Here is a 22,059-nt window from a genome sequence, read left to right on the forward strand (position 1 = left end):
AGACAACCCAGGCCCATCCACCTTCCTTCCTAAAGTTTAACATAAGAGTCCTTCTGGATCAGGCCAGTCTGGCCTCCTGGCCTCCCAGTGGCTACCCAGATGCCATAGGGGGAAGCCTCAAAGCAGGACCTGAGCTCAAGAGCAGTCCAGCAACTGGGATTCAGAAGCATTGACTGCCAGTCAGTGTAGTGGTTAAGAGCCAAAAGAGCCAGTGTGGTGTAGTGGTTAAGAGCGGTAGACTCATAATCTGGGGAACCGGGTTCATGTCTCCCCTCCTCCACATGCAGCTGCTGGGTGACCTTGGGCTAGTCACACTTCTCTGAAGTCTCTCAGCCCCACTCACCTCACAGAGTGTTTGTTGTGGGGGAGGAAGGGGAAGGAGAATGTTAGCTGCTTTGAGACTCCTTCGGGTAGTGAAAAGCGGGATATCAAATCCAAACTCTTCTTCTTCTTCTTCTGAATCCCAGTTGCTGGACTGCTCTTGAGCTCTTCAGCCCTCGGCCCAAGAGACCTGAAGAAGAGCCCTGGGCTCCGACAGGCGGCTGGTCTTGCTGATGGGACAACTATGGCTCCCCTGAAGTGGCCCTGGTGCTTCATCTAAATGGCCCCACTCCTTGCTTGTTTCAACGCCACCCCACTTCAGCCCTCGGTGCTGTGTTGCCTTGCACAATAGGAGGAATCAGAGGGAGGGACTCTTGAGTCCAGCATCCTGCTCTAGTCTGCCTTGGTCAGACTCCCCTCCCCAGCATAGGAGCTAATTCCTAGGGGCCGAGGGGCTTTGTCCCCCTCAATAAGATATTTGAGGGGGTGGGCCCCCAAAGTTGATGGGCATTGCCATTCAAATGGTGTGTGTGCACTGCATCATGTGATCGATTGTGCAGGGCTTGCCTGTCTCCCCCTATTTTATTCAAGTTGGCACTCCTGCCACTTGGAGTTCTGTGTCCAGTTCTGGGCCCCTACAATTCCAGGATTATCCTCTGCTGCCACCGCCACCACCCTAAGGTCAGGACTCAAAGGGACCTCTTCTCTGACCATGGGAGTAGCCAGTGGCAAGCCACAGAGGGTCCTCATGCAGGGGCTCTTTCATCCCTTGAAAAACCACCCAGGTTGGAGGGGGTCATAGAATTCTAGAATTCTAGAGCCGGAAGGGACCCCCATGGGTCATCTAGTCCAATGCTCATTGTCATCCTCAACTTTCCACTTTGTATCCGTGAAGTCCCTCTTCCCTGAGCTGGGACTGAGGGAGCGAATGGCTCTGACCCGGCCTTTTCTCCCTCTCCCTCCTCCTGAGTAGAGCCACCTGTTGGATGAAGGCGAGAGCCAGCCAGCAAGCAGGAGAGTCCGGTGCCCCCACTCAGTCCTGGCTGACCTAGTTTAAAGGCGGCACTTCAACACCCCCGATTCAAAACCACTGAAATCCAGTTGAACCAGTCAGCTGGGTCACCACATTTCCACATCTATTATGGTTAATTATTGTTATTATATTCAGGCATGTTCATTATGAGGTGAAGGGGAGGGGAGGGCAAGCCCAACCATCATGAAGGAAGCACTGAGTAGCGGTCTGGGGCAGGGTGGGGGCGAGCCTGTGAGCAGAGCCAACTAGGGCAGGGAGGGGGAGAGAGAGGGTTGGTGGCTTCTTCAGGGGGAAGAAGAAGAAGAAGAAGAAGAAGAAGAAGAAGAAGAAGAAGAAGAAGAAGGGGAGGAGTTTGGATTTGATATCCCGCTTTTCACTACCCGAAGGAGTCTCAAAGCGGCTAACAATCTGCTTTCCCTTCCTCCCCCACAACAAACACTCTGTGAGGTGAGTGGGGCTGAGAGACTTCAGAGAAGTGTGACTAGCCCAAGGTCACCCAGCAGCTGCATGTGGAGGAGTGGAGACGCGAACCCGGTTCCCCAGATTACGAGTCTACCGCTCTTAACCACTACACCACACTGGTAGAGCTGGGCCAAGGCAGCCCTGGGGGGAAAGGTTGAGGCAAGCGGACCCTCTTCTCTTAGGTTGAATGGGGGTGGGGCTGGCAATATTGTGGTCCTAGCAAGGGCCCTGAGAGGGGAGGAGTTGGATGGCAGCTGGAGCAAGGCAAGACTGAGGAGCCTGTCTGGCCTCTGGGGAGACCACACTGGGAACAAAAGGGGCTGGGTTCATACCTGATGCCTGGGCAGCGGAAGCCACAAGGAGGCCCCTCAAGTGGGGCTCCTGGCTGGAAGTTCTTCATCTGCTTCCAGGGCGCAGCTAGTGTGACCTGCCCTTTGGCAAAAGCTGTTGCAATTCAGCCAGGAAGAAGAGCACCCCAGCCCTGGAAGAGGTCACTGTGTGAATGCCACCTGCCCCCTCCTCCCCGTGACCAAGCAGATATTGCAAGATGCACCTAGCACGTCTTCTTAGCTGACCATTTGCTAGTAGGAGGTGCTTCTGTGCCATGGAGAGGCTCAAGTGGTGCAATTTGACCCAGTTTCTGAGCACATCAGAGCATACCAGTGTGCCCAAAGATCCCTACAAGAGGTGGTGGTGGTGGAGGAGGAGCTGTCATGTGGAAGATGGAGCAAGCTTGTTTCCTGCTGCTCCAGAGGGGAGGACCAGAACCAAGGGATACAAATGGCAAGAAAGGAGACTCCAAATCAACATCAGGAAGAGGGCAAGAGCTGTTGGACAGTGGAAGGGAGTCCCTTGGAAGGTGATGGCCTTTCCTCCCTTGGAGGTTGTTAAGCAGAGGTTGGCTGCCCATCTGTCAGGGATGCTTTAGTGGAGATTTGGCATTGCAGGGGCTTGGACTGGATGACCCTTGAGGTCCCTTCCAACTCTATAATTTCATGATTGGAGGAGGAGGAGGAGGAGGAGGAGACGTTCCCCACCCCCACCCATGAGATGTGCATTAGCCATCCACAGCCCCCTAGAACAAACGCTGCCACTTTTCTGCCTGGGAAAAAAAGCTTTTAATCATCGTGCAGGAACAGGACAGTCACACACACACACCCTTTCACCACCGCAGCCCCAGATCACATGGACCCGGCCGGGGCCACGTTCATGAGCACAAAGCCTTTGATGTGCTGGAACTTGTTGCAGGAGAAGTCAACGTGGAGCTGCATGGCCCCTGCGTTGCGTGGGGTGAACTCGAAGAAGATTTTGGACTTCTCTCCAGGTGCCAGTGCTGCCACACTGAAGGGAGAGAGAGAGGGTCACACACACATGCAAGGACGCAGCCCTGGAGTGACCAGCCAGAGGCCTGCAGGGGTCATGTCCTCCAAAGGGCCACAGCTGAATTGGCCCCACCTGCAGCTGACTTGGCTTCTCTTCCACCCAGAGCTCAGAGGAGTCACTTGGGTGGGACGTCTCCTCACCTTCCCCTTGCCAGGCAGGAGAGTGGGCCAGCCAAGCTCCTCCCACTTGCTGGTTGCTCCTCCCCCCACCAAACTTACTTGATCTTGACAGCCTGGCCCATCAGTGTCACCAGCAGCACACAGTTGTCCACTGGCTCTGGGAGAGGGTTGGCGTAGAAGATCTCCACGGTGGCCGGTTTGTTGGCTACAACGCTTGGAGGGGCCTGCAGCCAAGGAGAGGAGTTGCTCAGTCTCTGGGGACGCACTCTGCACCAGCACTTATCCTGGCAGGTGCAGGGCTCCCTCCTTCCGAGCAGAGCCATGGAAGCTGCACTCTAGCATCAGGACCCAATCCTCACGCACAGCCACCACCTCTCCAGAGCCCCTCCCATTCTTTCAAATACGATCAAACGCTGTACCTATTTAGGCCTTGAAATCTTGGAACCGTTGCAAACAGGATACTCACAGCCACACCCCAAACTGAATCAGGACCTCAGCAGGAGCAAAGGGTTGAGCTCTCCCCACCCCCCTGCCATGATCCAGTTGCAGGGGAAACCCAACAGCCCCGCAAGGTGGCATCCAGCTTGGCCCTGAATGCCAACTGGGAGGCAGCTGCCTTGGGATAGTCAGGCTGCATCATTAACCCTTTGGGGCTCACCACCTTCTCCCCAAGCTCCCTTATGAGCTGTTGCATTCTGGGATGGCATCCCATGGTGCAACAGGGCTGAACCAGGATGGGGAGGTGAGGCAGGGTTGGCAGGTACTACAGTGTGGACTTGGAGCCAGATGGGGGGAGACAGGGGACTGGCTGCCCTCTCCCCTTGTCCAAGGACAGGCTCTGTGCTGATGTGGCTCCAAACTCAACCCCTCTTATTTGGGGTCTTGAAGCTAGAAGAAGACTCTAAACTTGGCCTTGCATCTTCATTGCCATATGAACACCAGAAGAACTGGCTCAGGCCAGTGGCCCATCTAGTCTGGCCCATCTAGTCTGGCTCATCTAGTCTGATTCCACCTAAACATTAGGAAGAACTTCCTGACAGTAAGAGCTGTTCGACAGTGGGATTTGCTGCCAAGGAGTGTGGTGGACCTTCTTTGGAGGTCTTTAAGCGGAGGCTTGACAGCCATCTGTCAGGAATGCTTTGATGGTGTTTCCTGCTTGGCAGGGGGTTGGACTGGATAGCCCTTGGGGTCTCTTCCAACTCTATGATTCTATAGTCCAGCATCCTCTTCTCACAGGAGCCAACCAGATGCCTCTATTGGGAATCCTGCAAGCAGGACCCAGGCACAGGAGCCCCCCTCCCCTCCTGCAGTTTCCAGCAACTGGGATTCGGAAGCATTGCCGCCTTGACTAGTAGCCCTCAATTGCTCCCTCATCCTCCATGAATTTGTCCCATCCTCTTCCAAAGCCACCCAAGTTGGTGGCCATCCCTGCCTCCTGTGGGAGGGAGTTCCACAGTTTAACTCTGCACTGCAAGAAGGAGGACTTTCTTTCATCTGTCCTCAATCTTCCCACCATCATGTTAGCCTCATAATCAGCAGCAGCAGCAGTGACTAAAATCACTTGTGGGTGGGGGGCTGCGGTTCCAGGACGGAGGACCAGGCACGGAGAGGGGCATTTCTTCTTGGCTGCAGAGGGGCTCCTTACCGTGATGGAGACATTCTGGGTCTCCAGGGTGATGGCCTTCTCCACCAGCAGCTTCACGCCATCCACAACGTCACATAAGGCCGTGACCAAGAGCTTCTTGTCGTCCGTCAGGGATGCCCCATAGTGGCCGTACGTGATCCGCAGTGGGAGGTGCTTCTCTGAAAGGCAGAGGGGTGGGGGGGGGAGTCAGGATCCTTTCCTCAGAGGCAACCCACTGCCCCCTGCCCCCTGAACTTGTTCCATGCAAGAGAGGAGGTCCTGCTCCATGGAGTCAACCCAGCAATGACCACAACTCTCCCCGCCCCTTTTCCAGGGTGCTGCAGCTTCCAGAGGGAAGCAACTTGGAGGACATCCTTGCTCCTCCTCCTCCTCCCTTGGGAGTCCCCAAAGGGCACAACATTCCCAGCCAGGACCCCCTTGGCTGGAAGGCTGGAGCTCAAAGCACAAAGGAAGATGCTGACCTCCCTCAGCCGGCCTGAAGACTGACCGCTTTGCCTGACCCACAAAGCAACACCCTTGTTTATGACTCCAAACACCTCAAATCTCTGTCTCGTTTGTCTTTCTAAGATCTTCTATGCTTTTATGCTGCAGTATCTTTATTGATTTCAGACTGTATTTTTGTTTTAACAACACTGCTTAATTTTTTTTATTTAAAAAATTGCAGAAAGCTTAGATATTTTGAAATACCAAGTGATTTATAAATGCTTTTAAATGAACAACACAAGCAAACAAATCTGGGCCTCCAATTTAGTTCTCCAGCTTGCCAAGTGAGAGCAGCCTGCCTTGGCCCTCCTCGGCCCGGGGGGGGCGGGGGGGGCGGCGGCCCATGTGCTGGTGCTCCCTCTAGACATGCTGCTGCAGTTGCCATTGCTATCCTGTGCTGGGTTCCCTTCCCTGCTCCACTCCAGACCCCAAGGGCAGGTACAGACTCACCTGGGCTGGGCTTCCTTTCTTTTCTGGCTCCCTGAAGGTGATGCTTGGTGGCCTGGGCCTCAGAGGACCACCCCCCACCCCCACCCCCCGGTCAAGGGGCCTGTGGCTTTGATAGTGGGGCTGTGGGTGCTCTTGCCCGGAGACTTGCTCTTGGCCCCGGTCTCATGATGGGCCCTGCATAGCATTTCTACTGCTGGGCTGCATTTCTCCGCAGCGACCTCTAGTGGGAGCCTGAGCGAGGGGGGAGCCTTGCAAGAGCTTCATGTCTGGAAGCCCCAGGGGGCCATCGCAGAGTGGGTGCGTGCGGGTGCCAGAAGGTGGAGCTGGTGGGCAGCCCAGTCAGTTCCGCTCCTGGATGGCAGCAGAGGCTGTGTAGATGCACCCAGCAGGCAATGGGGCCCCCACACAACACCTGCTCTCCCTCCCTCCCTGGATGGGCTTTGAGACATGGAGCAGGGGAGGCCACTGACCTTCCTTGTTGCCAAGGCTGACAGTCATCACTTCCTTCAGGATCTCTCTGATGGCCGTCCGGGTGTACAGGACACTCGAGACGCTCAGGTTGACGGTCACGGTCTTGGGCTCCGGGGCCAAGTTGGCCAGGGTGAGAATGAGGTTGATGTCCTTGCCAAGGATGGGCGGCTGGGCAAGCTTGAACTTCCCAAAGAGCCCTGGGTGCGTGATGAGTTCGGAGGCGGAGGCGTCGTCGGTGCTGCTCATGCGGCTCTCGCTGGGCATGGACCCATGCATCTGGGAGCAGGCCTTGCGGTAGATGTTTCTCTCCTCGGCAGAGCCTGCAAGGCAAAGAAGGAAGCGGTCAGCCCCCAGTTCCTTGGCACACCTGCTAAGCCCCCCCCCCCGCTAAATTGCAGGCCTCCAGCTCACCTCCAGCTCTTTAGGTCTGACACACTGCCCACCTGCCGTGCCCCTTTTCTGCCTGCGCACATGGGAGGAACACCTGCAGGAATGGTGTTGCGGGAAATGACCTGACTCGGCTGGTGCTTCCTGCTGTGCACAGCTTCCCTAGTCTAGCTGGGTGGGCGAGTGGGAGACAAATAGCACTGGCCCTTTGAGCAGTCGAAAGCAGTTGACCAATTGACTGGCCAAAAATTAAAAAGCTTGTTCATCCTATTGTGAGAGTATCTAGGTGGCCCCCTCTTCTGATTCTCTTAAGATGGACTACTGGTCTAACTCAGGACAGACCACCTTCCAGAGATCCTGCAATGGACACAGGTGAGGGTGGGAGTGATCATCTGGCAGAAGCCCAAGGAGCGCTGGCAGGTTTCCAGCACGTGGAGCTGGGACAGGAGCCAAGGGCTGGGGCTCCTCATCCCAAGAGAATGTGCACCGAGCGCATTCCAGAGTCCAGGCAGCAGCTGCACCGTGACAGGGAGGGCGGGTGTGCCTGAGGACGTATGGGGTGCTGTCAATGCAGAGAGGGCCGCACGGAGTCAGACTCGGAGCCCCAGAAGTCGCCTTCAGCTGAGTTAAAGCCCAGGGCAGCTGGCTCTGCTGGCACCCACAGGGAGACTCAGGGAGGGGCGTGGGAAGGGGTGCCTCAGGATTCCCAGCAGCAGCAGCACCTTCTGCGCACACAGCGTGTGCTTTCCTTTCCAAATGCTGCTTCCGGCCAGAAATCCTGAGACTGAGGGAAGGCAGGCAGAGCACAGGCAGGAAGGTTTCCATGTGGGATGGGAGAAGAGCCCCTGCCAGCGGATGTCCCAAACACTTCCTTGCGTTCTGGCGGGGGGAGTGGCCAAGGGTGCAGGTGCCTCTGTGGGCTCTCCCAGCCCCTCATTCTGCCTCCAGCTGTGGCCAACCAAATGCACCTTCCCGGAAGGGCTGAACCCCAGTGTTGTTGACTATCTGGTATGCAGAGGTCTTCTCCCTCTGAGCATGGAGTCTCCATTTTGCGCCTCCTCGTCATGGCCACTGACAGACCCCCTCCTCCCTGGGAGTTTCGCCACCTCATCTATGATTGCTGCCTCTGAGAAAGGACTCTCTTTTCTCTGTTCTAGAAGGGAAAGAGATTGCTGGGGGAGGGCGGTGGGCTGGCACGAGGCAGACAGACTCCCCTCTGTTCTCTCTGTTGGCAGCTATTCATAATTTTACACACCTGCTGTGCATCTCCTGCTTGTCTTTTGCTCCATGGTCAAGAACTGGGGCATCCTTTGGACCGGCAGGATCCAGCCCCTCTACAATAGAGGTCTTACTAGCCCTGATTGGCCCCGTTGTTTGGAGGCAGCAATGCTTCTGAATGTCAGCTACTGGGAACCGCAGAAGGGGAGAGGACAGGGCTCTTGAGCTCAGGTCCTGCTTGAGGGTTTTCCATGGGGGCATCTATTTGGCTATTTGGACTAGGTGCCCCCCTTTTTTGGGCTGCTTCAGCAGGGTAGTTTTAAGTTCTTATTGTATCACTCATTCCCATATAGTGTGTGTGTGTGTGTGTGTGTGTGTGTGTGTGGACTAGATGTCCTTCAAGGTCCCTTCCAAATTTGCGATCCTGCAGTGGAGTTTAAACACTGGCATTGTGATTCTGGTGGTTGTCCTTTTACTCCCTTTCCTAGTTGATAATCTTTTGGTTTTGCTTTCTAGTACAATGGCAAAGTTTGCATCCTGGGGGGTCACAGTTGGTGACAAGTTGCCCCACCCTGCATCAATTTGCCCTTATTGATACTCCGTTGAACCTGCCATTCTGCAGCCCAGTTTGGAGAGACCACCTGTATGCTAATTTGGTGGCCTCTGTGTTGGCCTGGCCAGTGGTGGCTTCTGCCTCTCCCTGCCTGGTGTGTCCCCTGAGAGATCCCACAGATCAGAAATGGGGAAACTGGGGAAGCCAGCTGCTCCAGGAGGGAAGGGGACTCACCTTCTGGGTACTTGTAGTTGTTGGTGATGTCCACCCGATAGTTGCTGCCCACGGCTTTGGTGCTGATGTGGCTGCCGATGGACGTAGTGTCGCAATAGACCCTGACTTGCCTCCCGTCGGGATAGAGGACCCATCGGTTGATATCGGCATTCACCTCGGAGAACACAAATCCCGTGTCATAGTTCAGCCGCACGTCTCCTTGCTTGACAGCCAGGACAGAGGCCGGTCCACATTGGTAGATCCCTGGAAGGAAAGCAGGATTCAGCAGCTGCTCTGGAAGGCGACCACGGTGGGGTGGGGGCAGGAGAGGACCTTACCTTGGCTTTTCTCCTGGGGGGTTCCGTCTACCACCTGCCACCCACAGTAGGCATTCCCCAGATCCCTTCGAGTGAACCAGCATTCATTCCAGACATGGTAATCCCTGAAGGGGGGAAGGAACAGAGAAGGAGATAGGAACCTGGTGACATAGGAAGCTGTCTTATACTGAGTCAGACCACTGGCTCATCTAGCTCTGTACTGTCCACACTGACTGGCAGCAGCTCTTCCGGGTTTCAGGCCAGCTTCTCTCCTGCTCTCCCTGGAGATGCTGGGGATTGGACTGGGGACCTGCTGCATGCAAGGCAGATGTTTTGGCTCTGCTGAGCTGTGTCCCTTCCCCTGAAGGCGCTGGAGGCTCTCCATGAAGAGGGGACAGCACAAGGCAGAGCCAGGTGTCTCCCCACACAGCTTCTATACAACACAAACCTCGTGCACACATGGCAAGCCAATGGGCTGAGCTCACAAGGAGGGTGGGTAGCAGGGGTGCCAACTTGAATAAAATATGGGGGGGGGGAGTAAGCCCTTCCCCACATAATCAATCACATGAGGCGGTTCGTGGACACTATTTGAATGGCAATGCCCACCAGCTTTGGGGAGCCAGCCCCCTCAAATATGTTATAGGGTGGCTGAAGGGATCTTGGCCCCTAGGAGTTGGCTCCTCAAAGACGATGCTGCCCAGAGGCAGAAAGGCAGGCAGGGATGTCCTGTCTGTGAGCTTCTGGCCAAATCCGCTCAAACAGGTCAGCAATGGGTCCAATGAGACCTTCAGGGGGAATATTTCCTGGCTGGTTGGTGATTATTGGTAAACATGATGTTTATTCCCCCTCCCGTGTTTTAATATTGCTTTATAATGGAGTCATATTTAGCTATCATAAGGGTCCCCCAAATAGACAAAGAAGCAGGGTAAAGACATGGGGATGAATCAAACCAATGGCTGCTCCTGGCATGATAACAGGCTGCCCAGCCAAGCCGAGTGACTGGATGAGCGAAGAGGTGCTCCCTGAGTCATAACTGCCTCTGCAAACAGGACGGTGAGCAGCATTGGCCAAGGGGCAGATGTTTGCCTTGGCTCCCTCTACCTTCCAGCTCTCCTGGGAAAGTGACTCCTCTCCCCTGAAGAGCTTGGGAGGGAGAAATGGCCCCTGGGCCAGAACAGTCCCCGCCCTCCAGGAGCCAAGGCTGAGGAGGGCCACGTTGGGTTTTGCCAGAATCCTGGCCCAAGATCTGGCATTCCTCTGACAGTTCCATTGCCTGTAGGGGGCTGATCCCCAGAGCCAAACACAGACATGAATAGACTCAAAGAAGTGTAGAGTTGGAAGGGATCCTAAGGGTCATCTAGATCAACCCCCTCCCCAGCAATGCCGGAATCTCAACTAAAGCATCTCTGACAGGTGGCTACCCAACCTGTCCTTTAAAACCTCCCATGAAGGTGGTGGAGAATTGAGTTTAAAATTGGAAATGTGAGAAATGGAGAGAAACCCCAGATATCCATTGTCTGTCTCCAGGGCCTGGCAAGACTGGCCACCGGTGGGGGGTGCTTTATTTGAGATTCCTGCATTGCAGAGGGTTGGAATAGATGACCCTCAGGGTCCCTTCTCACTCTACAGTTCTGTGATTCTATGAAGGTAATCCTGGGATCGAGCATCTGAAGGGCCCCCTCCCTCCTCCCCACCCACCCACCAGAGGCCAGACAGACGCATTTACCAAACGGAGTCTTGTCCCCTCTTGATGCTCTTCCCAGAGGGATCGTAGAATTTGTCGATACTGAAGTTCGTGTCTGCGTCGTGGGCAGAATTGAAGTTGGTGACCAAACGAGTCGGGATGCCCAGGCACCTTAGGACTGCGAAAGAGAGGGGAGAGAGGCCAGTGGGTCTGGGCTCTGATTGGCGCTCCGGACCCCAATTTCTTCCTCCGCTTTGCCACCAGAAGCCTACCTGTGCCACCCACCCCGGCGAAGACCCAGCACTGGCCATACTGGACCGGCCGGAAGTTGTCCTGCGCCCACTTCCTGAGGATGGCCACGCTGCCGTCCCACCGCGAGGGGTTCTCGTGGTTGGCAAACTCCTCGCTCCACTTGCCCTCCAGCACCCCGTTGTCGTTGTCGTTCCCATTGACCTAAAGCACCAGGGAGGCGGAACGTGAGGAGCAGGCAGGTGAGGGGTGCCTGGGAGCTGGGGAGGGTTTTCAGGCTTCCTGAAGGATCTCACCCCACCTGGGATCAAGTGGCAGAGGGCTTGCGCTTACCATGGAGCTGATTACCCGGCCCACGTATCGAGGGTCGCTCCTGCGCGATGTGTCCCCACCTGGGTCCTGGCGATGGTAGAGGCTCAGATCCAGCAGCATCAGGGCAAGGTCGAGGATTTTCTCTTGGAACTGCAATGCAGAAAGGAAGGTCCTCTAAAGCGCCAGGAAGCAGAGGAGCATCCACACAGAGACAAATATGTGCAGACACTGCAACCAAAAGTCACCCAGGGTCCGATCAGCACCCAGCCAAGGTGCACTCCAGTTGGGGCAGGAGGTGGAGAGGGAAACATGGGCCCTCAGACCAGGGCAAGTTAGAACCAGAGGGTCTTCTTATGCACATGAAGATGCAGAAGTACCAACTGGTTCCAGGGCAAGCGGGGACCCCCAGCACTCTGCGGCCAGCAGGAGCACCTGCCACTCCTCTGCTCAATCTCTGTGATACAGATAATCTCAGCCCAGCATCCTCTGAGCAGAACCATCTCCATGCCACGGGGCACAGATGGAGCTGGGCTCAGTGGTTGCCTCCCTCTTTTCTACCTTCAGCCCCTGACATTGGAATACCCGACCATGCTGGCCCCGAGAGAGTCTTTCCTTGTTCTGCTCCTGGTGGTGGCAGGAACCATTCCTGAGGGAGACCCATTGTAGCTCAAGGCTGGCATAGCTTCCATCATGCAATGCACTCTCTAGTTTGGGCTACACACACAGTCGCAGAACATGTGGATGACCATCAACTGCACCCTCAATGTGTGTGAAATGGGCAGCCCAACCTAAAAAGTGCAGGTTCCTGCTAGCTAGCGGGAGAAGGGACTAAGACTACAGAGCTCTATTGCTGACAGCTAAGGACCAAGACCATAGAAATGCAATTGGTAGAGAGGGCTCTGTGTGATGTCATTTCCCCTCCTCTCCCGGAGAAGGAGGAGCATATAGTACTTCCTGCTCTTCTCTCTCTCTCTCTTCCTTTGACCAGCAATGGGTGCAGACCTGCCTCCCTTGCTCCAGCTCAGACAAGTAAATAGAAGTGTCTTGCTTGCATAGTCTTTACTGCTCCTGTTGCTGTGAACCAATGCCTGTCTAAAGTAAGTGAATCTTATTGTTAAGCTTAACTTCCAAGCTGTTGCCTGGTTCTTTATTAAGCAGGGTAAGGAAGGGGAGCCAGCTTACTTCATAGCTGGACTTGTTCAAAACAGGGTTCTACAGCCTATTTGATTTGATTTGATTTATTATAATTCCTATGTTTTTAAATTTTCTGCCACGCATGGGGTGATTTTGCTTAAAAATGGAAAGCGTAATGCTGGTGGTCAACAAAAGAGGTTTAAAGACTCTCTCAATGCAAATAAAAAAATGCAGTATAAACACTGACAACTGGGAAACACTGGCCCACGAGCTCTCCAATTGGAGAACAGCCTTTACCAAAGGTGTCATGGGTTTTGAAGACACTGGAACTCGGGACGCAAGGAAACCTATGTCCCCACTGTGGAAGGACATGTGGATCCAGAATTGGCCTCCACAGTCACTACGGACACACCGTTAAGACCGTGTTCATGGAAGACAATCTTACTTGGCTACGGCCAAAGAAGAATAATATTTTGAAACTCTGTTCAACCCACACACGTGGGTGCCTAGATGAATAAATTGCAATAAATATATCTTCTCCTACCTATTAACGCCCATCCCACATGACGGTGACTGTGCAGCCATACAGCAATGGCCTAGGAAGCTGCTCTCCTCAACCTCCCCATGACCCCAAATCCCAGGACTGTTTTCCCTGCTTATCCTCCCATGAATGTTTCCATTGCTCTGAGGATCCAGGCAGAGGAAAATGCTGCCTCTCCTCCCTTGCCATCACCTCCTCTCCTGGCCACCTCTCCATCTTAAGGCTACAAGGGCACCACTGCTGTCCCCCTGGCAGGGGTGATGGAACTCCAAGCCCAGAAATATAGGGCCACAGGCCCACAGCACAGAAATATAGGGCCAGCAGCAGAGCTGGTGCTTTGAAGGCCAGGAGCAAGACCTTAACACTGACCTGCCCATAGTACCACCCTCGCGCTTCGATATAGTTGGCGTTTCCCACGAAGATGATCCCATTTTCATTCAGAACGTATTCTTGCCTCTCGCCTTCATCTGCCATGTAGACCAGGTCTCCTGTTGGGTGGAGGCAAGAGGTTGGCGGTGGGTGCTTCAAGCAAAGCTGGATTGGACTTTGAACAACCAAGTGGGAAGGGGTAAATGCCCCCCTCAAATGTCTTTGGAGCCCCCCCCCCAGTTTTGCTCTAAAATTAGAACTTTATCATATAAATAAGTTTCCCGCTGGTGTGTGCTGGGCAAGTTTGAACAGTTGCTTGGAAAATAATTATTTTGCTGATTAGAACATCCTTGCAAATGTAAGTTCAGGAAAGAGCTGGATTGCAAGAGAGCAGATCCCAGAAAAAACATTAGGAAGAACTTTCTGGGGATAAGAGCTTTTAAAGAGTGGAACAGACTCCTTGGGAAGGTGGTGGTCAGATGGCCCTCTGTCAGGGGTGCTCTGACTGTGCTCCTGCATTGCGGAAGGTTGGACTAGATGACCCTTGCGGTCTGTTCCAACAGTACAGTTTTATCATTCTGTGGTTCTTGCGTAGACACTGCAGACCATGGCTCTGACCCTGAAGGCCAGAGACCCTGCCCCAGGGGAGGGGGACACTCGTCTTGACAGCTCAGAGGGAGAGCTTTCCAGCTGAGCAGTGCAAAGGAGCCTGAGCAAAAGGGTCACATCCTGCTCTGCTCTGCTTGGGCAGTGAGCGGGGAGCCCCCTCCCTGCCATGTCCCTGCCCCACAAGGAGCTTCTTTGCTGAGCCCCATTGTTGCTCCTGCCTCCTTGGGCCATAAGAAGGAGCTGCCATGGAGGACCTCCTTCCCAAGCCGACCATTCTGGGACTCTGCCTTTTGCAGCAAGGGATTTCCCAGCCCTTGGTTTCCTTCTAAGGAAACCCTGGCATCCTCGGGGGTCTCCCTGCCTGGCATGGGCAAGTTCCAGGGCTCGAGGCAACGCCCACCCCCAGCATCTGTCCTAGGAAGGGAGGGCTGGGAGGGCTGTCAGCTAGGCCTTGCAAAGCCAGTGGGGCCATCTTACCCCTTTCCCTCTCCTTTGGGGGTGGGGTAGTGCAACCACTAGTCTAGATTCACTGCTTGGCAGGGGGGGGGCTTGAAAGGGGCCCATGGAAGTGGGGGGGGGGCTCCCCTGTGCTGCTGCTGCTGTAGCAAAGGGCTCTGACTGCTGCTTGCTCTGGTGACGCATGGAAGGGGCAAGTCAGGACTCGGTCGGACGCAGCAGCAGTCAGATCTGCAGGTGCCTCTGGGAGGCTCACCGGGCCAACGTTCTTCTGGGCAAAGAGGAATCTGGCCTCCTGCCCAGCTGTGCTGGATCTTGCCCTTCTTCTTTCAGCCAAGTTCCCATTTTTAGCTAGTTCTGAGTGCTGAGTTTCCACCGCCCAGCTGGATGATGGATGAGCAGCCCAGAGGCCCTGGGTGATGCAACCAGAAGAACAGGAGAGTCCCTGGGAGGCAGGGAGGGAGGGAGGGAGAGGGGAGGCCTCCTGCTGCTGCTGCTGCTGCTGCTGCTGCTGCTGCTGCTGCTGCTGCTGCAAAGCACACTTGGCCCCATGTGCTGCGGGCGGGGGGGGGGGAACGCTGTCTCCAGGACCACCATTACAAACTCTTGCAGGCATCAGCCCGGTCCATCACCAGCCGGTCAGTAGAGCATTGCTGTACCCCAGTCAGGCTTCCAGAGCAGCTTCTGGATCAGGCATCTCATTGCCCAGATGCCAACATCTAGGGTGGGGAGGAGGTCTGTGCAAGGCTTCTGCTTTGAGCTACAAATAAGCCCAAAGCCCCATACAATTCTCTGAGTCTATGATTCCCTGCCTGCTTGCTTGGGAAGCTGTCCTAAGGGACGAGTCCTAAACTGCAGAGCTGTGGTGCGGAAGGGAGTCATGTGGCACCAACTGCATTGTCTGCCTGGCAACCCTCAGCAGAAACACCCCTGTGGGGCAGAGGCCCATCCCAAGGGCGATAGCAGGGCCTACACAGGCAGGCAGGAGGAGCATCTTACCTTGGCACCAAGGGTTAAAGAGCAGGACAAACTGCCCCAGGAAGCGGGCATAGGCCTGGTTGCCACACATCACCTGCAGGCTCAGCTTGTAGCGGCCGATGGCAGCGGTGGGGGGGCTGGCCAGTGTGAAGTTGGCACAGTTGCCATTGATGGAGCTGAGCACGGCACTCCAGGACCCTCCAGTCAGGGCGCTGGAGACAGGGAAGACGGCCCGGGTGTGCTGGGACTCGGAAGGGGCTCTCCCTGCCAGAGAGAACAGAGGCAAAGGCAAAGCTGTCACGAGAAGCGACTCATACCTGTGAGAGGCTACCCAAGCAGCAACGTTCTCCTTGAAGGGTTTGGTCAGCATGAAGATCCAGCCAGCTGCCCAACCTGATTCCAACCTCTGAACGCAGGCACTGCACAGACCTCCTGGGAGAGGAGTGTTGGTGCGTGTGTGCGCCCGCACTGGACCTGGTCTCTTCCGTGCCACAGAACAGCTCCTGTGTTGGTGGTGCCATCTTGGCTTCCCACCAGAGAGAATGCTGTGGAGGGCACAACGTTGCACAGGGCAAGCCAGGGGTCTTTGGCAGCACCTTAAAGACGGACAAGCTTCTTGTGGGAAAGAGATGTTTGCATGCAGGGGTAGGATGGTGGGAAAGGGAAACCCCGCAGTCAAAAAGGTCTTGGCAGGCGAGAGGCCCAGGAGATCTGCCGCTTCCATGTGCAGAGGCCAAAGGTGCGCAAGGACCGAAGGGGAGCGGAGGTGCCATCCTGGAGGCGCCTTTTTGTCCTGCAGCCAAAGATCAGGCCAAGAGGCGCCCAGGCGAGTGATGCCAGCTGGCCATGGAGGAGGACGGGGAAAAGCAGTGATGGGGGCGGCCTTACCTGTCTCTACAACGAAAGCAAAGTTGTCTCCGGACTGAAGGGATCTATTGAAGTAGACGGCCAGCAAGAAGCCCTGCCCCCGGCGTACAGCCAGCTCCGAGCAGGCAAAGCGGCTGGTGTGGTGGGCCTGGCCGTTGGCCGGGATTTGCCAGCTCAGCTGTGTTGGTGTCAGATCTGTGGAACAGCAAGAGGTGAGTCTTGAAGGGACCTGGCTGGGCCAGAGGAGCCTGGCCTGACTTTGCTCTCCCCCAGCCAGCCAGACACAGCTGCAGTTCATCCACCTTCACATCGCCAAGCCTTCTCCTAAGCAGACTCTGCTTCTTGGGTGGCAGAGACAGGGTGCAATATCCATGCTGAGCAGAGCAGCTATCGTCATTTTATTTAGTAACACACCTACATCCCATTCTCCAGGTAAGTTTATTCAACCCACCTTACACTATCCAATTAAATCAATGTCACAAAATATGAAAACTGCAACAGAAAAGGAAAAGGGGAGAAGGCAGCATCAAATGAAAAGTCAAGATTGTCTGTGAAAGTGATGAAGGGGGGCGGGATGTATAACCATCAATCAATCATCACAGATTAGGATGCAACATGGGTGTGGGCGCCAGCCAGGGAAGGAGCCGCATGTCTCCCAACAGGGACATCAAAGAGGAAGAGGCCTTGCCTTCATTAGACACACAAGGTGATTTGCAACAGGGACATAACTAACACCCTGACGCCGTGCAGAGGAGCTCAGGGGAGCTGAGGGACTCCCTTTCCAATGCAGCTCCCTGCAATCCTCCTCAGGCACATCCTGATCACCCCAGCCGAGGGGCTGGAGGGGGCTGCTGCGGCGGCGGCTGCTGCATCTTTGGGGTTTCCAGCACCACCACCACCAGGACAACACAGGGTAGAAGTCAGTGCCAAGACTGAGTCTCCATGCCCAAGTCCAGAGAGAGCGTTCTAGAGTTGCCCATAATCCAGCTGGTGCTTTGGGGATGGAGCGGGAAGCAGCTGCTTCCTGGGTTTTTGCTCTCTAGACTTGGCAAATCTGAACCTGAAGGATGAAGTGAGAAGGATGAGTCACCACTGGGGAGGGAGGGAGAAAGAAAGATCAAAGACTCAGTTGCTCCCATTGTGGTGAGACCAGGAAATGCTCTCAGGTGTTCCAGGCATTAAATGCCAGGCAGAACCTGCCCTAACATCGGGGATACGTGGCAGTTGGGTCTTCAGGCACCACTTGCTGCCCAGTTCTTTCACAGGGGTTAATGCCAATGGCGCGGGGGGGGGGGGTGCTGGGTACTCAGTCCTGCAGTTCCCATCTGGGTTAGACCAGATCAGGACAAAGATCAAAGCAGCAGGTGCAGGTGCGCACACACGCACACACAGACGCAGGCACACCATGACTGTTTGGTAAAGGAGCCTCAAGGAGGGTTGTAGTGGGAGGCCAACCAGAGCAGGACTCTGAGGGGTTTGGGCTACCTGCTGATGGGCTTTTGGTGGAGGATTGCTGTAAACCGCTTTGATGCTATTTATGAAGAGCAATATATAAATATTTTCCAGTCATAAATACATGAAGTGGAGAGATGGAAGAAGTGGCTGGTGCAGGAACTCCAGGATGCTCAAGAATGCACTGCATCCGTCCACTCAGAGCAGATTGCCACCTTGAGAAGAAGAGCCATCACTTGGGACCTTCAAGGCCCTCTTGCAACTTGATGGTAAAGCAGCGGGGGAAGAGGAGCGCCCCATTTCTCCTGGCACCCAGAAAGTCACGATCTCTCCCTTGAAAGGCCCCAGGCAGCTGGGCTGGACCCCTTGGATGTGGGAGACAGCAAATGTACAGTTGCCTTGTGTTCTTCTGAGGACTCCAGTCTCAGCAGAGCAACAAGCCAAAGGCCACTGAAGAGAAAGCCCAGGAGCAAAGCTCCCTCCCGACTCTTCCCAGCCTAGCAAGGACCACAGCATGGAGGCTGCAGGGCAGGTAGCAGAGAGCAGGGCTGGCCAGGGCAGGTGCCTCCACCCCAAACTCACCTCCCATCCTTGAGTCTTGTCTTCTTCAGCACGGCCAGGAGCTCCTACTGCACATTCCTCGCCGCTCTCCTACTGTCCGCTGAGCCAGGTGTGATGTGAGGATGTTTCCGCTGATCCCTAAAAACTACCCAGGTGCAATTAGCCAGTTCCTGTAATCGGTGGCAGCGCAAGGGCAATTTTCCTCTCCAGTGGGAGGAGAAGTCATCCTTGTTTACTCAGAGGAAGTGCATTCGCTTGCGCAGGGATGACATGCAGGACTTCCTACATGGAATTCCAAGGCAAGGAGTCACCCCCAGAGGCAAGGAAACAGGTGGGAAGGGAGAGAAACTGCAGGAGGAAGAGAGAGCCTCTCTCCCCACACCCTTCCATTAGGCAGAGCCCTGCGTCTCCTTTATTGCACAAGCCCAGCCACCTCCCATTTCCTAATGGGGTTCCTGCCTGTGTGCAGACATCCCTTTGGCCTTCTTCCCTTCCCCCAGGAAGCTGGCATGACCCCCATTTGCTCCTCACAAGGTAACTGTGCTTCCAGCATTGCAGGGGGTTGGGCTAGATGACCCTTTGGGTCTCTTGCCAATCTACAGTTCTGCTCAAAGAGCCTCTTGAGGCAGTTTCAGCTGAGAGGGAGGGAAGGAGGGGCTGCTAGGCTGCATTGGCAGTAGCCTTGTTTGACCAGAGAGAGACCCAAAGCCACCAAGTGAGTTCCATGGCTGAGAAGGGGCCGAAGCCCACCCACCGCTGGCTCCATTGGGCCTCTTGCGCAATGCCCCATTGGCATCGACATTCTCTCCTCCCCATTTTCATTTCTCCTGGGCTTGAGGTAGTACCTCAGACAGCGGAGGAGCCTTTCCTTCTCCTCAGATGAGCTTTACTGAGGCTTCTAGAAATGGTGTTTTGGCCGAGGAAAGTGAAATACCTTTTGCCAGTGGAGTATTGATCTTCTCTGAGGGTCTCCAGGGGCCCTTGGTTGCTTTGCATCAAGAATGTCTTCCAGGCTTGGAATTCAAAAAGACTCAGTTAGGAAGATGTGAGAAAAGGAGGGAAGATGTGGCTACGTCACCTCTCATCAAGGCTTGTCTAACGGGTGACATTGCCATGGCCAACCTGGGGTCATACCTTCCCCCACCCCACTGGGTGCCCCAAGGGGTGCTGGGCTCCCTCCTTCTCTATCTGCTGGGGACCTTCATGGTACCCTCCAACAGGAAGGTGCCTTCCATCCTCTCAGGTCCTCTCCATCATTTGTCCAACCAGACATCCACTTTTCCTTCATCACTCAACAGACATCACACCTTCCTTTATCCTCTCAGGCTGATGCCTCCCCCCAGCAGGACCTGGAGCAATCTCCACACTACAGAGCCACAGAAGACAAGGAACTGCGCAGCCCTCCCCCCCAGACGCACCAGGGGAGCTTCACCCTCCCGCTGCCCCATTTCACCTGAGAGCATGAAAGAGCACTGTGGCTGGTTCTGGCCAATGGCTCACTCCACAATGGCCCATCAGCCTGTTGGGCGTGAGCAGCCTCTGGGCCACCTCTCTCGGTCTGGCTTCCTCTGGGGGCAGCCCCTGCTTCCTACCGTGGCACCTACTCCTTGTGCTGCTGCTGTGATGCCTTGGGGACGACCTGCCACCGCCTCCTCTTGCTGCTCAGGCAGTCTCAAGCGGTGGCGTTGCCTCGGTCGTGCTTTACTCACTCCACCCCTTCATTACAAGCCACGCGGCCGGGTGTTTGATCCCAGCTTCCTCCCAGCTCTGGGGCTCCTGCAAACTACCTGCTCTGAGCCTTTCGCCTGCTCAAGAACTTGACCTCCACACCTTTACTGCTGGCAGCCATGCTTGTCCCAGCCCAGAATTCCCAGCCCAGGCATTCTCCCCGCTGTGTGCAGATCCGTATCTGTCTGGCTTGACTTTCCAGTTTGGAGATTCATCTGCTGAACTGCAACTTTGTCCTTGTTTGCTTCCTGGATTCTTCACCGGGAATCATCCCCAGCCCAGCCTGAACTCCATGATGGCTTCTGGAAGTCTGCCACAGGGCTGGAGTTGAGCAATGCTGTTGCCACTTCCCCGCCCAACTTAATGGTCCTGATGTTGCTCAATGTCCTACTCAGGAGGAAGTAGCCTGCTCCAAAGCCTTCTTTGTGAATCACAGAATGCTGGGAAGATGTCTAAGGCTGTTGCTCTGCTCAATTTCCCCTCAGCATCCTCCTCCACCCCAGCTGAGCACTTCCAGCTGCCTTCCTCTTCTTCGGAAGGCTTCTGTTTCTGTGCCACTGCAATTACAGGGACCCACCTTTTCTCCACCTTGCACCCCTGCAACTGGGCAGCCGCCTGACATGGTTGCCTTACTCTCCTTCTACTGCTGCAAGGGCTGCATGTTCAGAGCAGGTACAGAGTCATTTCCCAGGGGATGGACAGCAAGCACACAGGTTCACAACAACACCCTCTTCCATTCGGAGCCTTATGTCCAAAAAATCAGCTTTATACCACCACCACCACCACCACCACCACTACTACTACTACTACTACTTATTATTATTATTATTATTATTATTATTATTATTATTATTATTATTATTTCATACCCAACCCTTCCCCCCTGACAAGGACTTAAGGCTGCTTACAGATACAATAAGAACAGCTAAAAATATAGGGGAAATCATTTTTTAAAAAATAAGCATTAATAAAATTTTGTACACACACTCACATAACAGACAGATAATTACAATAAAAACAGCACGGTGCCAACCCGTTCATTAAAAGCAGTCAGTTCCCCAAAGCCTGTTGAAACGAGAAGCGCTCCACCTACTGGTGGAATTGCAACAAGGAGGGAGCCAGCCTGACTTCTCTAGGCAGGGAGTTCCAAAGTTGCCTCTCTTCCAAGCTAAGCAGATTTGTTTTCCCAAAGCTGCTGGTTTCAGCCATGTTTGTTGCAACTACAACCTCTTGTTTTACTGTAACTTAGAAGTGTTTTCCTGCATGTAAACTTTTTTGTCTATCTTACTAAAAAAGCTGTGTGGTTCATTTTCTGCAATGGAAAGGTCAGAAGACCACAAATAAAAGCGGTAAAAGGTATGATTGCCTTGTTGCTAAGCTTTACTAAGCTGCAAAACATGTAAGCGTTTTACTCTGTTACAGAGGCTTCACAACCTGTTTACTTTTGCATTTTCCCCACACATGTGAGATAGGAGGTTTAAATTTTAGCCTGCAGATTTAACCCTCAATCCATCTCCCACAACCACCGCTGAGATAGCTTCTGATAGCTTGGACCTAAGCTGTGCAGGGCTTTATATCTTACAGCCAGCCCTTTGAAAAAAGAAAATAAATCTTTCATTAGCTAAAAAAAACTGAAATTGGATCTTATTTGTTTACCAGAAGCATGTATTAGGAAAAACAATATAAAATATTTGATTTAAAAAAAGTAGCTGAGGAAATTGTCTGCAGAACTGAAGGAAAAAATGGAGTTATTCTACATATACATTCCCAATTTTGCCCAAAACTGATATTTTCTGATGAACAAGGTAAATATGTTGGGGTGGAAGTTAGCATCCAAGGGAATAAAACTGTGGTTTTAGGCATTTATGCTCCAAATGAAGACAAATCAATATTTTATAAATGATTTATGAAAAGTTGGTGGATTTTTCATATGGAAATTGGTGCCTTATGGGAGATTGGAACGGAGTGGTCTTCACAATGCAGGACAAAGCTTCAGAGAAAAATATTAAAACTTCCTAGGGTAAGGCAGGGGCGTTCCTAGCCCCTTGGCTGCCCAGGGCGGGA

The 22,059-nt window shown here is 54.1% G+C and overlaps 1 protein-coding gene across 4 annotated transcripts; it reads right to left on the minus strand.

The window, feature by feature from the left end:
* Positions 1-2,947: 2,947 nt before the first annotated feature.
* On the minus strand, positions 2,948-20,151 carry LOC117049219 (protein-glutamine gamma-glutamyltransferase E-like). 4 transcript variants are annotated; one of them, XM_033153950.1, is made up of 15 exons: positions 20,098-20,151; positions 19,202-19,280; positions 18,289-18,412; positions 16,276-16,449; positions 15,409-15,651; positions 13,345-13,463; positions 11,322-11,450; positions 11,012-11,192; positions 10,782-10,917; positions 9,077-9,180; positions 8,760-9,002; positions 6,367-6,687; positions 4,964-5,121; positions 3,418-3,542; positions 2,948-3,157 (listed from the first exon to the last, which is right to left on the minus strand). In XM_033153950.1, the coding sequence occupies exons 3-15, from the start codon at positions 18,293-18,295 to the stop codon at positions 2,998-3,000; spliced, it is 2,100 nt and encodes a 699-aa protein (XP_033009841.1). In that variant the 5' UTR covers positions 18,296-18,412; positions 19,202-19,280; positions 20,098-20,151; the 3' UTR covers positions 2,948-2,997. The 4 variants fall into 4 exon arrangements, with proteins under 4 accessions (XP_033009841.1, XP_033009840.1, XP_033009843.1 ...); XM_033153949.1 differs by lacking the exon at positions 20,098-20,151 and having other exon boundaries at positions 19,202-19,288; XM_033153952.1 differs by lacking the exon at positions 20,098-20,151 and having other exon boundaries at positions 18,289-18,405; positions 19,202-19,273.
* Between the last annotated feature and the right edge of the window lie 1,908 nt (positions 20,152-22,059).

This window comes from Lacerta agilis, chromosome 6 (assembly GCF_009819535.1).
Source record: "Lacerta agilis isolate rLacAgi1 chromosome 6, rLacAgi1.pri, whole genome shotgun sequence".
In the NCBI taxonomy this organism is placed as follows: domain Eukaryota; kingdom Metazoa; phylum Chordata; class Lepidosauria; order Squamata; family Lacertidae; genus Lacerta; species Lacerta agilis.

Excerpts from the sequence above, each read along its gene's own strand:
- LOC117049219 (XM_033153950.1), bottom strand. Across the intron at positions 10,918-11,011 it reads CGCCGGGGTGGGTGGCACAG|TCCTAAGGTGCCTGGGCATC; the intron begins GTAGGCTTCTGG and ends TCTCTTTCGCAG. Across the intron at positions 5,122-6,366 it reads CAGCCTTGGCAACAAGGAAG|AGAAGCACCTCCCACTGCGG; the intron begins GTCAGTGGCCTC and ends TCTGCCTTTCAG.